This window comes from Lepisosteus oculatus, chromosome 21 (assembly GCF_040954835.1).
Source record: "Lepisosteus oculatus isolate fLepOcu1 chromosome 21, fLepOcu1.hap2, whole genome shotgun sequence".
Classification (NCBI taxonomy): domain Eukaryota; kingdom Metazoa; phylum Chordata; class Actinopteri; order Semionotiformes; family Lepisosteidae; genus Lepisosteus; species Lepisosteus oculatus.
In genome coordinates this window covers 4,756,794-4,773,896 of record NC_090716.1, presented here as the reverse complement: position 1 = coordinate 4,773,896, position 17,103 = coordinate 4,756,794, and the positions used below count along the sequence as shown (strand labels likewise).

At 38.3% G+C, this 17,103-nt stretch overlaps 1 protein-coding gene across 2 annotated transcripts; it reads right to left on the bottom strand.

The window, feature by feature from the left end:
• Window positions 1–2,480: 2,480 nt before the first annotated feature.
• On the bottom strand, window positions 2,481–16,662 carry mdka (midkine a). 2 transcript variants are annotated; one of them, XM_015338602.2, is made up of 5 exons: window positions 16,528–16,662; window positions 5,205–5,287; window positions 4,605–4,769; window positions 4,183–4,344; window positions 2,481–3,388 (listed from the first exon to the last, which is right to left on the bottom strand). In XM_015338602.2, exons 2-5 carry the CDS (start codon window positions 5,284–5,286, stop codon window positions 3,360–3,362), a joined length of 438 nt encoding a protein of 145 aa, XP_015194088.1. In that variant the 5' UTR covers window position 5,287; window positions 16,528–16,662; the 3' UTR covers window positions 2,481–3,359. The 2 variants fall into 2 exon arrangements, with proteins under 2 accessions (XP_015194088.1, XP_006642729.1); XM_006642666.3 differs by having other exon boundaries at window positions 16,523–16,661.
• Window positions 16,663–17,103: the final 441 nt, after the last annotated feature.

Sequence of the window (17,103 nt, the reverse complement as noted above, 5' to 3'; positions counted from 1 at the left end):
TTAGTCATTACATCTGTGTCAAGAGAATGTCACAAACAGTCTTCAAAAAGCTGGTGCTTTGGTTCCTGCATTACCAAGTTTCTTATTAAGTCTGAATATCCCCAACTGCTTCTGCAATTTCTGTATTAAAATGCAAGTCCGTGTCTGCAAACTGCATGAGAACACCAGCTGCAGAAAAGGTCTTGCTTTCCGGCAAACAATGAGAATGGTACCAAAAACTCAGCATAGGAAACCGGCACTATTATTTTTATATGATCTGAAATCTACAGGATTTCCACGGATAAAAACACAACAGGTAGAAATTTTCTACTACTCTCAAAAAGCGAAGATGAGACAACCAAAAGTGCCGTGCTCAGCAATACAGTCAGGTTTAAATGACAATATCTTTGCTTCTTTGTCCTCCCTGTTTCAATCACTAAGGATCACCGTTGTTAATGCCTTTATCTCCCTGTCAAACCAACAAGTTTGTAACCACCTACCTCTGACTGTAGTCACACCGGGGAAAATTGGAGAGCAGTACATGGCTGTGGGTTTGTACCGGGTGTCGGCTGCTGGTTTTTTACGGTAGATGTTACACTCTACATTTCAGGAATAACTATTCCATTTCAGTTAAGCCTTAATTAAAGCAAGATTCAAATAGCAAGTTTATTGGGGTGAGTCATCCCATCTGTCAAGATGGGCTGTCAGACCCCCCATTAATGAGGAATGAGCCTGGCTGCTGTACAGGTGAAGATGGGGGGGCAGAGGGAGGAACAAGAGAATGAAATGCACAAGCGAGTCAGAAATAAAAGTGATATTTGCAGTGAATGAGATTAGGGTTTGACCTCCTCCAGAACTGCTGTTTAAATTCATGAATTGCACAACAAATACATTAATATTGATTTAATACCTAAATCAAATTTAATATCAAAGTTTTGAAATTGTTTTAAGACTTCTGTTGTGTTGAACCCTCTGTCTGAGATTCATTTTAAATGTTACATCAGAAACTGTCAGTCATGATCTTAAAGCATGCCTGCATCATTCGATACTCTCAGGGAAAATATGAATGAGCTTTAAGAAGAAAATACCAGTGAACTGCAGCACAAAAAAATCTTTAATAAGAAGACTGGGGCAATTCAGCTAAGGTCTTATCTGTACCTACAGGTGGGTCAGGTATAGACAAGACACAAAGGAATTTGTCACCGTTTCCTCATTTCCTCACTGTTTCTTCCAGAGCAATGAAAATGGAATTGATATACTTAGCACAAGTTGTGTGCAAGCCATGGGGAACCATTGTACTTCTCTTCTGCTATGCGCAGCTAGGAGCAAGCATGTCTCACTGAAATAAATGCATGGATTAATAAAAGAATAATAGAAATGCAGAAAGCAATGCATGTTTACATATAGCTATAAAATTAAATTTTAATTTATATTTACATCAGTCTCTTTGGATTGACATTCCATTCCCTGGAGTTCCAAATCCAACATCTTTAACAGTGGAAAGGGGTTTTCACGTACCTTATTTTCATGCTGGATTTAAATCTAGGAGGTCTTCAAAACAATGCTAAAATAGATTTGTGGGAAATGAATGCAGGTTAAAGTTTAAGAAGACATGTGCATGGACGTCTGTTTGACACTAGTGAAAGTTTAAGACGGATACTTATTCTGCCCCCAGAGCCTGATCCAAATGAAACTGACCAGAATGAGGAGACTTATAATACAAATATTACATAGTTATGGATACTTCTAAATATACAAATGCATTATGCTTTAATCTTTTATTTACAAGTTCTAGGTGCCATCAGAAGTTGTCTACCTTGTCAAGAGGAAAAGTCACACAGAAAAGTCTTAAAATTCCTAGGCTGTTTCCCCTCCTAATTTTGGCATGCCTGTCCCATCCACTTAAATTTATTTCCATGACCTTGAAAGTCCTCTGCCCCCTGAGCGAAATTTCCATTTTCTCTTTTAATCCTAATGTTTCTGAGACAGATTCCCTCTGGACTAAAAATACTTGGCATTTTCAGCTACACTGGACCTGATTAGACATGAAACCAGACTGGATGTTTGTGACAGTGTTGAAAATAAATGAACTTGTGTGCTTGCTTGGAAGCAGAAGTTAACTGGGAAGATGGCACCTCACTACGAGTCAGCTGTGTTTTCTAAACCCCCTTGGGAAAATAAATTTAAAAATATAAGTGAAGATATCAAAAAATATGTTTGAGTCATATACATAGTCACAACAGACCACATTTTGGAAGATGACAAAACAAGATTCAGCTTATCATCCAATAATAAAATGAAGGTTTTCCATATTAGAAAAGATGTCTTTCTGTTCAATATGAACTTTTCAGAATGCCAAAACACGCTTCTGAAGTGCATCAACTTTTGTTTACATCTGTGTAGTCCTTAGCAATGCATTGAAAAGACAAAAATAACAGTCTTTCATATTTCCATGTGTAAAGACAACCCACACATTTCCCAGTAGTCAAATCAAAACATGCTTTTGAGAGTATTTTAAGAATTTTTATTGAAAACCTGACAATTTTTTTCCAATTGACCGCATACCTGAATCAGAAGATACTACTTAAGTCTGTGTGTGTACTGTATATAGGTATGTGCTAATATTATACATATACACATTCACATGCACTCTTATTTCTAAATTACATCTTAATGTTTCATCTTCAAAGTTTCAAAAAAAGTTCATTTTACAAAACCGATATTGGATCTATTTCCCAAATTACACAATTTTAAATTGTCAAATCCTACTATTCCCTTGGATTTAAAAAAAAACCCTACATCATTTTTGCAGCTGACATACACACATATTTGCCTATTTTCAGTCTTCTAAAAAGCATAAAAAAGTGATTTGGAGGTTGCTAATCATAATAATCTTTCAACCCATCTGCTAAACCGGTAATTAAACCCTGTTGATGTTGTTAGTAACACTAACTGGTAGTAAAGGAAAATACAAACTTCATATATAATTGAAGATTTCTTGTCAATTGTTACACATAATGCCTCTGTCCTGTACTGTATGTGCTGTGTAATCTTGTAACTGTTTCACCAAATGCATTTCTTTATAAGACTCATTACATTTATTAACATCATGTTACAATCAAGGAGGCATCAATCATCGATTACACTTACAAATCAGCCTAAAAAAATACTTTAGAATCAAATGAACTGTACATGAGAAACAATGGTTTCATAAAAAGACTTACAAAACTTTTATTTTTTTTGTAGAAAGGAGGCAGATCATTAAGCTGCAGTGACACCATGACAGTTGTCTTGGAAGTTTGGCTAGAAGGTGAAAAGAAGATTGTGCTGTTGCCTGAAGCAGAGGAAGATGAAATCCCATCGACATCATCAAGATATCTTTAGTTCTCTTTCCCTCTTCCTTTCTTCCCTGTAAGAAGTAAAAACAGCACACTGACACCTCAGATCAGGAGTGAAACGGAAAGCAATAGATCAATAACCTGCTACCAACAAAAGAGGCAAGATGAACCAAACAGCCTTTTTTCATTTGTAACATCTCACATGTTCATGTAGGACTCCTTTGTTGCAGTATTTTCTCTTAAAGGCTTACCACTATGAATCTACAAGGGATTTTAATTGTTCAATTCACATTCACTAATTATCTTCAGATGATTTTCACCAATGTTTTGGCATGGATATGTTTGTAACAATTTTTTTACCTGGTAGCCCTAACATTAGTCACTATGTGACTGCATATTGTTCCAAGGATTTACTTTGCTTTACCAAACTTCCAAAATACGTCTCCGTGCTTACATCAGATTTGTTACTGTTTTTGTCACAGTCAACAACATTAAACATACTTAAGAGTTCCTTTGCTACATTATGAATAACTGTTTAGTGGAAACAAACTGCCTGTTAAAACAAATTATAAGCAGTCAATCATGCATCTTCACAAAGAGCTATCAATAATAACCCATGCACTTACTTTCTTAAGAATCCCGACTGTTCTTGGTGTTTTACACACACAGCAGTGTTGATAAAATGAAAAATAGAAACCCCAGTGATCTTGAAAGAACTGAAACGTCCTTTAATTGATCTAGCCTAATAGGGTTGGGAATGAACTCAATACAAAATGCAGGACACCAAATCAAGTCCTGCAAAACCTCCGTCTTAAAGGATGCCATCTAAATGCCATGCTATTGACTAGACAAAACATACACTGACCTTTGGCCTTTGATTTGGTCTTTGTGGGGCAGGGTTTGGTCACCTTGATGTTCTGCTGACACTCGGCGTTGTAGAGAGCTTTCTTAAGTGTACCAGAGCGGTTCTTCACCCCAGTCGCAGTGTCACACTCACCCCAGTTACCAAATTTGTACTTGCAGTCAGCTGAAACAAGAGGAAGCACTCTTACAACACCTGCACTTCACATATCAAAAGCGTCTTTAATACTAAGCAATGCACGGCAGTTTATATACCATTTACGTCACCGTTGTTTCTGAAAGCACTAAAGCCTGCCAACAGGCAGAACTGTCTGAGGGCCTTCTAATGAGGTAGGACATGAAAGACATTCTTGCGTGTTCAAACACCTCAAGGGACCTGAAAACATGAATCTGTTTGCTCAGCAAAATATTATAATTTCTCTTTACCGCCAAACTCCTTCTTCCAGTTGCAAGGGACTTTGCACTTAAGTTTCTTGGTCTGCTCCTTGCAGGTGCCCTCTCGAGTCCCAACCCCACAGTCTCCACTGTTGGGCACACAGGGACTCCAGGTCCACTCGGCACAGTCAGAGGTGCCCTTCGACTTCTTCTTATCTGCCAAAACAGAAGTTCCAGCATAACACAGACTCCCTTGCTGATATCGGACCGTGCAGGTACCCCCACTGCAAAAGCAGAGTGAAGGGCAGCACAGCACAAGGCAACACAGGGTGAGAACCGCACAGTGAGAGCAAGGATGGTGCAAAGCAAATACTGCACCTGCAAAAATCAATGCAAATTTCCCATGGCAAACCCAAAGGGTGGGTCTATAAAAATCAACTGTTTCAGGTGCAACACCTTCCTAATAAAATCCAGTTCACTTTTTCCCCCCTTTGGGATTTTGAAAGCTGAAATTAAGGAAACAAGAGTAGCATCCTTCTGTCATTCTTTAGCAGGCAGTTTTGCTTCACCATTTACAGTAGGGTTAAGACAAAGGGTTTACATGAAAGTCCTTGCAGGCTAAGATTTTGAGATTTCGTCCGGAAGACTTGCCTTTCTTTTCCTTTCCTGCTTGAGTGGTCACCATCATCAGGACCACCAGGAGGAAGATGATCATAGAGAACAGGCCACGCATTCTGGGAAACGAAAAATACCAACCTGCATTAGACACATCTAATATAATAAACAATTTAAACAACATGACAGTCCCAATCAACAAATACTACTTGAATGTGTGTGTGTATATACAGTAGGTACATCTGGATTTTATACATATACACACTAATACACACTCTTCTATATTATCTCTTAATGTCTAATTTTAACATTTTCAAAAAGAGTTCCATTTTACAATAGTGTGCCATAGAAGAGTCATACACCCTGGTTGTATACATGACTGGTTGAGGAAGACAAGATTTCAAATAGGCTAAAAAAAAGAATGTTGATAATCTGTATTTAGATTTGGAAAATGTAGCTCACTTCCCCCCCGCCTTTCTCAATTCTTTCAACAACATTTGGATTGTGCTCATTTCAGGAGAAAAAGCATTCCATTAGGCGGTCATGTCAGGAGGTCAAAAAGGCCTGACATTCCACAAACTAAACACGGGCAGAAACCTGACAGGTCTTCTTCGTAAGCATCAAGCAGGCGTGAGAACCATTCTGTGCTCTGTAAACAGTAATTACCCGGCTGGAAACCTTAGCCTTAAGGACTGATGAAAATCTCAGCAGCACAGATGATCCAGGTGTGCGCTGCCCTCCTGCAGAAAGCAGAGTGCCACAAGGTACGAACCCAGACAGTAAGCTAGCATGGAATTTTCCGTTGTCTTTCATTACCATATTTGCCAAAGGGCCTTGGCAGCACATAGCATCCAGTACTTCCATGGCTGGGTTCTCTGAGGGGATTTAGTCATTCTCTCCTACTCAGCGATTTTTTTTATTGACTGTCTAAACCCAAACCTCCCCACTTCCACAAGCGATCCAAGTCTATACAAGTAGCAGGCACATGTGCAGTGTTGGGAAAACTCTTTTCAGGTCTTGAATAACAGAAATGTTAAATATGAGTAACCAAGCACATGGTAATTCTTATGTTATGGCTAATGCAATAGCACATAAATATGAATACGTGCATTCACAGTAATTAAAGAGTGTCTGAGTTATCAGAAGGTCTACCACTTTATAGCATGATCCCGTCAGATCTTGGGAGCTAAACAAAGGTCAGTACTGGAATGGGAGACGTCTAGGTTACAGCTGTAAATAGTGTTGATGAACCAATAGGTGGCACTCTTTCTCCTGGACCCAAATTTCTAAAACAAATGCCACAGTATGGTGGTCTCTGGACACACTATTCTCTTAGGGTGCCATCTTTCAGAGGTGTTAAAACTGAGATCCTAACTAGTCGGTCTAGAAATATCCCGTGGCATTGTTTGTAAAACTAGGGGTGGTAAACTGGAAAATGACAGACTAAATCCCACTTTAGAGAAGCCAACCCAAAGTTCCCCTTGATTCTCTCAGTGCAGTGTTTGCTCACTGATCTGCTGTGTGTCCCTCAGGTACAGAAGGTGCTGCACTTCACTGAGTGAGTCCACTCCAGTATATAAAACACTCAAAGTTCCTTTGGGATGAAAATCATTATATGAACGCATGAAAATATTACTAAAGGAGTCATGTATTTTTTTTCCATTTGCAATAGTGGAGGCACAGCGTTGTAAGCAAATCCAACACTTGGGCAAAATAAAAATGTTCCTATGAACCATGGTAGGCCTTCATTAGGGTATTTGCAAAGCAAAAGGGAGAATAAAGTATTGCTCAGTGGCTAAGTATTTACTTTTCACAATAGACTGCTGTTCAATATCAAGCCTTTCATTTGAATGTAATCAAAAAGCCCATGGAAGTTATAAGAGTTTTGTAAAAAAAAAAAAGCAGTTCAGTGCTCCGAAATCAATTTCCATTTCTTCTGAATGCTCAGACAGCCTCTCCGCACTGAGAGACTCAAATGCAGAACTGCTTCTTTTGCGATGTCCCCTTGCCGCTGACTGTCGATGCCGTCTGTGACAAGAATGGGCCTTTGGGCCAGTCTCGACCCATACAAGAGCACTGAATCCAAGCATTGATTTTTTCACACTCCTCCCTTTTCGTTTTGCAAGCGAAGCAAAACTGGGGAGGGGTAATAGTGAGAACTGATCCCATGCATTGCTAAGTATGACTTCAAAGAACAGACTTTGAGAAGGCAGAGTGATCTTGAGCTCTTGCATCATACATCTTGGGAATCACAGAATTAGAGTTCCAAGCTGCAGGTTATAATAATACTTAGAAAATGTCATCTATTACTGGAGCTCTAAAATTCTTATTGCAAAGTTGCTACATCAACAGGGCTGTGTGTGTGTGTTTTTTACTCTGGACAACACTTCCATATTAAACAGAATGTGATGTGAAGGAACCAATGAACCAACTTAGCTGAAAAGTCTTCAGAAGGTTTCTGATGAGGGGCTTTCGCATTTTGTTTTATTAATCAAATTGTTGTAATGCAAAAAAAAAATGTGCATCACGAGTATCCAGTGACATTGGTGTACTAAAACAATGCAAATCTTTGTGACAACCCTGCCACTGCAGTTAAAACAGATGTTAAGAAAGGCCATATCTTACATTAAGACCCACTGTAACATACCATATTATTGTCAGGGATCATACTGCAACAATTTTTCAGAAATTGCGTTTATTTTGAAAATGTGAAAATCCAAATAAAGGACGATGTTAAAATAGACCACTAAGGGCTGATGGATTAAATATATTCAAAGCACTGAAAAGAGCAGTTAACATGTCCCAATGCATATGTGACATTTTAGAAATAAATAGACTATTGAGAGTATTCTTTACAGCATGAGGTATCGCTTGTGAAATTTACAGTAATCTAGGCAATAATATATATATATATTCGTAGATTCATCTATTTACCTAAGCAGTTGGAAACCTTGTTTGTTAGAGCAATTATTTAAACTACAACCATTTATTTTTGGACAAAAACCAAGTATGCTATTTACTGGAGAAAGGTCACTTGAGAGGATTAGAAAATGCAATCTCAAACCTAATTCACACATTATTATTCTCATTCGGAATTACAAATGACCTGGGGAATAAAGAAAGTTTTATGACCCAGAAACACTGAACTAAGAACTAAGTCAGTGTTCCACACATAAAGGTCAAGGGTCCACAGCTAGATTTTCCAGTGGAACAAGGACAGCTTATCCAGGAACATTATGAGTCACACAGCGAGTGTATTTTCCTTCTTATAACTTTCAAACCATAAATTGATTGATTGGTGTGTTACATATCTGTTCAGCATAGCATGAAGTTCAAAGTTACATAAAGCAATTTAATTAGTTACAAAATAAACATATTGGATGGCTGTTATGTAATGCAGGGAAATTAGAAGCAGCGCCAACAACAGCACAGTGGAAGAATTTGCCCTCGTTGCATATATTGAACTTTCCTTGCCCAGAGGCATTTGCTATTGCTTTTTAAAAGGTCAGCATCGAGTGTCCAAATTACCCATTGTATTAATTTACCTCTAGCTACACAGTATTCAGATTCATGGATGGTGTTACATAAAGAAGCTGATCTGTAGTACTAGTTGTGCAGACTAGAGCGGGGTCTTTTTTTACATCTGTTCTCTTCAGGCCAATGAAGGCTGAATCCCAAGCATTAAAAAAAAAAATGAAAACAACAAAATCCAATCGGAGTTGCAAGTGACAAATAAGACTCATGGAATTGAAGAACAATGCAAATCCACACGTGAAAACCAAAGTTTAAAGCGAAAAACATTCCCTTCAAATTTATGAAACTTCAAAAAGACAGTGCTTTAGGATTGAGCATAGTGAAAAAGAGTTTTTAATTATTTTTTCTTATGAACAGCTTATGAAACTTATTTCTTATGAAACCAATGTTGGAACAGTTACTGATTCTTTAATTTCAATTAAAACTGGCTTCTAAATGAACATCTGTTCAATCCCCTGCTGTAGTTAAAAGCCGAGTTACATCAATTGCATGGAAACTGACTGGTTAAAGCCTTTTTTTTCTTGACTTTCCCTGCTGGTATGCTGATCACCCTTATAGCTGCCAGTAAAGTGCTCTTTATTTATTTGAGCACTCATGAAACAAAATGCACTGCAAATTGAATTATAACCTAAACAAATGGAATACATTGAATCCGAGGAAGCAAGCATTTAATACCCTCTTAAAATAAGTTCATAAAATATTCTATTGACCCACTAAATCGTGCTATGCTGTTCCAAACACAATTAACCGCCAGCGACCCAGTAGAGCATAACTAAACACTCCAACTCCATAAATCTTTTTTGTACCACTGTTTAAAATTATGGACGCGTCCCCTTGTTTTCCGAAGGCAAGCTCTCAACTGTTTTTCTGCACCAGCTAACGGTTCCAATAACATTCTTTTCCCAGTCATAAAAGTTGAGAGCTTCTCCAGGCAACACCTTTGTTTCAGCAGAAAAACTGCTCAGCAGGCTTCATCTCACACACCAGGCCGATCATGACTGAGGCCTAGTGGTTTCTAAGAAGCCTTTATCACACTCTGCAAGGAATACAGATTCCAGAGTTTAAAATGAAGCCTTTTTACCTCCTTTTATTTCCTTTAAAAGCTCTACAACAGAGATCTCACGCCGTGCCTTAGAACTCAAGTCTTTCTTCTCTGCAGCTGAATGTAAGCTCATTTGCATATTCAGACAAAAAAAAACTCTAAAGATTTGGGAAAATGTAATGCTTCTTTTGTGAAACGAGAGAGTACATTTTGAAAACTTCCTGTGGTGCTTCAGCAGTTATAGTCATGACCAACGTCTGATCAGCCACATTAAAGATTTCAGAATGGAAAAAAAAATACTGTAAATATTTTACCGCAACAAATCTGAGCCTTTTAAAAAAAAATAATCCTCACATGAATAAAAGATATTAAATCAAGAATGAGTTTCATCAATATACAAAGCAGTGCCATGTTTAAGACATACCACAATTCAGAGTATGTTTCAGGCAAGAAACATTAAAATACTCAGGAGAAAAGAATCTAAAAATAAGGAAAATTAAAACTGTGGAATTCATATTCTGTTCCAATCACACTGGGATGAGAGACTATTCAATAAAACACTGATCAATAGTTATCTAAATGTACGGCCCAATTAAGGTTCCAGGCATTTTAGTGTTATACAGCACGTGTGTTGATCAAGATAGGTCACTTTTCATCCGTAACAACCATTCACTCCCCTAACAAACCATGGATAACTGGAGCCTCAACACAGGAAATCTTAGAAATGAATCAACCAAAATGGCACAGAAAAGTGGATCACACCTAAACTCTAATTCTCTCCAGTCAAGTTCAACAAGGCTGGTTTCCTAACGTTCAAAAGCAACACGGTTATGTGGACACATCCTTGCCATGCCAGGTGACCCTCGAGTTGGTATCTTATTGTCAGGGCTGTGTTCCCTTCCCTGCTGCTCATTCCTCCCTCCATCAACAAGGATCTAAAACATCCCTACTTGGAGGCTCTCCCAATAAAGACAGGCTCAGCTGGGACAGAGAGATTCCAAGGCACACACAGGAAAGCCGGGCTTTAGCACCTGCGAACCGGTGTATGTGTACAGTATGCTTAAGACAGACACGTTCAGGAATACAATCGGCTCAGGATCCTACCACCTGACATCAGGCGAATCGCTGCACAAAGCGAGACAATGTATTGCTTCTGGATGAAAGCTATTGTAATCTCACTTCTGTATTGGTTCCGTGTTACAGCCAATAAAACTGCAGAAACAAACAAAAACTGTTGTAGCAGCTGTTCTACTATTGCTTCTGTACAAAAGCTGACATCAGCACAGTTCTGTATTGGTTCCATACTAAAATCTGTAACAGCTGATTTGTGTTGGTTCTGTATTACAACCTTTGTGACCATGATTCCTTTATGGTTCTATACTAAAACCATTGTGACGGTTATTCTGTATTGGTTTTGTACAAGAGCTGACATAACAGAGCTTCTGTATCGGTTCTGTAATAAAGCTGACATTACTGCATTAGAAAAGCATTGTGAAATGTGCCTGACAGGATTCTGATACTTACAGCTATATCCCAGACATGAAGGACAGTGGCAGTGAGGGGAGAGGAGGTCTAATTATTCACTGGTTGAGTGAGTACCACTTTTATGCAGTGGAAAATGGAAACGTTCCATGCTAACATTTCATCAGTTAGGCTCAAACAGCCCCAACTAATTGAATTCCTTTCTTCATTGTTTCCCTGATTTGGTTAAAAACTTCAGCGCTGTGCCATGACCAAATTTATAGTCACTGACCTTTAGATGTTTTTTTTTTAATTAAAGATGATGAAATATCACAGCTGGAGTCAGATAACAGATTTCCACAGTACTGTTAAAACATGTTTGCTTTCATAATATATCTAGTGGGACTGGAAACCATGCAATTCTGCAAAGTTCAAGAAGAAACCTAGGGTTCTTCTTGTTTTTTTGTTCATGTAGGAACATTACTCATCCTCCCAGTGAAAATCCAGAGGAACAGTGCATACTAGGACAGGAACAAGGAAGGCCTGAAGGCACACAAGCAAAAGGAATGGTTTTAGATGCACTTCCTATACACCTTCCAATGATAAAATTCATTCACTGCTAGCAGGGTGTCTAGAAAGCCTTTGTCATAATACAGCCCTTTAGGTTAATGCAGTATGCTTCTGATGTGAAAAAACACACTTTAAAAGACACACTTTACAGTAATTTCCTGCTCTCACCACCTTCCTTAGCATTGCAAATGTATCTTCTTGTTAACAAAATGTATTCTTTGACACACAACACTGAAAAATGAATAGCCCAAGAAAGAAAAATGAAAAACAACTGAGTTGAATCTATGCCAAAAATGACTCATTTTTCTTCCAAATTCTCTCTTCCATAGAAACAACAGAAGATTATTCACCCCCATTGTGTTGACTTATTGTTCACCCTCATCAGTCTGAAGACTGGATCATGTCTATGATTCATTATAGTAACACCATTCACATTTGTAATGTAAGGAAGTGCTTTCTATCTGTTAATCTAAATATGCATGTACAGCAACACTGCTAAACCTCCAGCTGGAGTCAATTCTATCCTCCTTTCCATTTAATCTAATCTATAATTCATGTGATATGGTTTTCACCAACAAACGTCTCTCAAGACTGTACATACCTTGAAATGTTCATGTGAATCTGGACAGACTGCAGACTGATCCTACAATGGGAAGAGTGATCACCTAACTGCCTGTTGTTAAATGTGTATACTGAAGCACAGACATTTGGTATTAGTGGTGTCTCATTAACTCCTGCATGAAAGCAGACTGTGCCAACAGTTCGTTTGGGTCAATTACTTCAGCACTGCCCTACTGACTACAACTGACAGTGGAATTGTCACCTGGTGGCAATTGCTTAGCTAATTCTGTCAGCTCATATTAAGAGGGCTTGTTCTTGGAATTAAAGACAAAATTGGAGGGGAAAATTCATTTCAACTCAGTCTGACACTCCAGAGATAATCAGAACTTGCTAGTTTCAAACAATAGGCTGTTTTCTAATACAAAGTATATTGCAGACAGAAAAGTATATCTGCAATCCAAATTTATAGCGTGTCTGCCCACGCTATAAAACCAATGCATTACTAAGTGTACTGACTTACAAAGGTTGTCCATACAAAGAAATCAACACTGTTCAGTCTGAGCAAACATTACCACAGACAAATTTTCAATTATCTTTTAAAACTGGGTGTTCTTGCAGTAAAGAATAGAATGGTTTTGGTATGAGATATATATCATTGTCCTCCCCCACCACTACTCACCAAATGCAATACAGAACAGAGAAGGAAAATGAAGTAATAAAAAGGAATTAGCTTGGAATATGAACTTTGAAATATACTGTACCTATAGTACATGCTATTTCAAGAGATATGGAATGGAGAAATCATATTTTCATCCAGGTGGATGCTGCACATTTGTGGTGGAAAAGCATCCAGAAAAGTGCTATATAAGAGTAAGCAATTATTATTATTATATTTTCACATTGTCTGATGCAATATTCCAGGTGATGCCTGTTTTATTATTTACAACACCTCCTACCATGCCATGTCCAGGTCCTAAAAAATTTCTTTGCATAAGAAAATTAGAAATGCAGGACTACACATTAAAAGACATTAAACATGAGAGATGGTGCATTTACATCTAATGATGAGCAAAAATGGATTCGAAATATTTGGGATGATGAAGAGGCATGGACACGCCTGGCTACTGTTTGCTAATGCTTCTATAGATTCCAGTTACTTCCAAAGCCACTCAAGCTAAGAAACAACTGTGGACAGTTTAATGACAAAAAATACAGTATTGAATCTGAACACAACGCTTTTTAACAACCTCCTGAAGTTAACTGAATGTCAGTATCGACATGGTTTTGATCTGGGAACACAGCAGGGGTATGTAGAGCTCAGCAAATCTCAAACCACACCACCAGCATAGCCATCCACGAGTGAACAGCACAATCTGAAGAGATGAGCCGATTCATTTGATCCAAGGCCTCGAGTCATGTGTGTATGCCCACTCACTCATCTGAAGCATGTGACGTCTCCAGACATCTGGTTATGTCTGGTATCAGGGACCAAGCACGCAGCATTTTTTTTTAAACTTAATTCGCAAAGGACAAACTTCTTACCCACGACTGTTCACAAGCCATCTGAAAAAAAAACAATCACCATGCTACCTAGCCTCATCTCTACAAAGGAAACAGCATTATTTTGCATGAAAAAGAGGGGGAAAAAACAGATTGCCTCACAAATGCTGGCAGGGGAAAGGGCTCTTGGCTCTGCACAGAGAAAGGCTCCAGTGGAAAGCCCTTTCCTTTGTCACTGCGTGATCCCAACAGGTTTTGTTGGTTCACTCAGTTCATAGGAAGAAAGACGTGAAGTGTGTTAACACACAACCCCATTCACCACTGCTCTCAAGGGAAAGATCACAGTGTGTCCAGAGCTCTAGTGTCACAATGGTGGAGTGTTTGGATTGAGAACACTGTTTGCCTCTGTAGATTAACCTCACTAACCTACACAGTCCTTACTGATAAAACCTACAGCACATAAATCATGACAGTACTTTCGGACCAGTTCAGTAAAACACCACTGATTTCCCCTTCAAAATTGCACATTACATTCTAAACCTACAGAGCCTGCACATTTATTTTTTGTGTACTAAAACGGCTTTGTAATCAAGTTTTTTTGCAATATTGTTTGCCGGATAAGGAATATCCTGACAGTTCAGCAGAACCCATGATAAAACCTACAAATTGACCTATCAAATTCAAAGAGCTTTATTGGCATGACTGATGAGTTACAGTGTTGCCGAAATAATAACAACTAGCCAAACATTTACACTTACAAGAAAAACATAATCATTATTGTTGGTGTTCATTTACAAACATTAGTATTGCAGAGGCTTATTCTCTGTTCCTCAGGCTAGGACATGAGATCACATACTGGACTGCAGCTCTACTGAGATTCAAAGTAACTAGGAATGTACTTGCCTATCATCAATCTGTGATTTGTGGTACAGTACATTACATCTTTCATATTCGCACTATGGTCATGAACAGCAAGGTGGGCTCACAAAAGATGTGCACAACTCATGTATTATACAGAGCGAACATCTTCTGAACAAAGGTGAGTTGGTTTCTATAGAAAGAGTATTCTTCTGTTTTAGATATTCTGTTTAAGCACATAAAACAGTACACAGTATAGCGCGCCCTTAAAAAAAACCGGGCATTTTTGCTTTTTCCTGTCCAAGAAATACTACACCAATGCACCATCTGGAAAAACACACCCCTTGACCTAACCTGTTAGGCTGGACTTATAAGTAATCTTAAAACACCTTGGACGCAGAAATCAATACTGGCTGCAGGCGGATTCGTGTGAAAATCGGTATCAGTTGCACCTGCAGGTAAACGACAGTATCTGCTTTCCGTCTTCGGTCAAGTGAGTGCCCGAAAGCCCCTCCCGTGACTTCCCCCACGAGATACACAGTCACTCGAGAAACCTTTGTGAAAAAAAACTATGAAAAAAATCCTGTTGCGACCACACACAACGGGAGTTTTTTTTCTCCATTGAATTGCAGAGTCGGGGAGTTCGCTCTGAATGCGCTAGCAACCTTGTTCCCGCAGGTTCCGCGCAGCTGTCTGCCGGTGTGTCCCACATTGTCATCCCTCAAAGACCTTTACAATGAAGTTATTCATCCACACAACAACGTGTTTCATCTACACAACTTGTCATTTCTAAACTTCACGTGCATCTCTGCGAGATAAATAAAATGAACCACCTCGTCCATTCTGTAATGTAACTTATTGTCATATAAGCAATGTGCTCTTTTCACAAACCTTTTGTCTATTTTAAGCCCGTTCTTATAAGACCCCAGATTTACGTATAAAGAGCTGTATAACCTAGGTAAAAATCTTCAATGTTACACATTTCACCTTTTCTTTTAATAATTTACATTTCTTAAGGAAAGTGTATACGCGAGATTGTCACCGCATAACAGTAAGCAGACCTTTAGATCCGTCTTCTCAACAGAGCAACAAAGGAGATTTCTGAATTTTCAAATCTGAAGTTGAGAAAATTCTCGGATAAATGTCCTATATATAGGTCTCCGCATCGCACTTAAACTCAACGCAACAGAACCTTCTATCTTTTTAAAGTAAGGAAACCTGGATATACGGTATATACTGTACAGACACATAACAATCGCTAGGAATGCGGTTTCGATATATTTGAAACTTTTAATGAGTAAAGGACAAACATTTGCTCCTATACTGGTCTAACAATGGGAACCTTTATCCGCCACAAAACGTCTAAGAAGTTCTGAGATAAACATTTTTTTAATCCAGTATGAAGTATCCAACACACTCAAGCACGCACGCACGCTGCCTTCTAAAAAGTTTTTGTTTTATGCAGTAAGATAGTTCAGAAAAGTATAACGCATGTCACAATTACACAAAAAAAGTTATATTCCCCCCCACGCAACCTACACTGAAAAGTTTTTATCTGCACGCAATTAACCTTCCCACACATTTTGTAAAATGCTTTTTTGCACTCGATATTTTCATAATGGAATACGGGGGAAAAAACTTGGTTCCGAGGAAAACTAAATTCAAATGCATGATAAAGCTACAATAAAGCGAAATAATAAGACCGCACACTATAAAGTAAATTAACATGATACTACCACTGAATATTCTTAAATTAATAAATATATATGATCTTTTAATGGAAAATAGCAGTTATTTACTAGGGTTTATTAATAAAATCCCATCCTACCTTACTTGGTTAATTTCGTACTTCTCGAAGATAGTTTGAGCTCTTTACAGCCACTTGCACCCGTGTTTCTTTCACCCTTGCAGAGTGCCTTTCTGTTATCTGTCCCAGCTCTTTGTTTCTCAGAACTAGTTTGAGCTGGTCACATATGGACAACATTTAAATTAGCCACCCGGTGACATCATTTACCCCACGTGATAATAACTTTCAAACATTTTTCTGTCGCCGAACATCTCAGATTTGATATGTTGAGGACCACCGGGAAAAAAACAACACAAACCACACTTCATCGCTTGATCCAAATTTCAACTTAAATAAGCCAAGTTTCCCCCAAGCAGACTTCGTTACTGCAGCCTGACGTTCCCATTTCTTCCTTACTTTGTAACCCAACCACAGAGGTCTTTCAAACCTGTTTTACAACTGAAGTTCGACATTTTCCTTTCAGATCACCGAGTAATGCGGACAAAGTCTGGAACATATTGTTATTATAAGCAAGACCATTATTGCTCCTGCTTTAAAAAATATAAAGTTTCAGATAATCTTTTACTTTTTTATGTTTCAGTATTTTTTCCTTGAGTAATAAT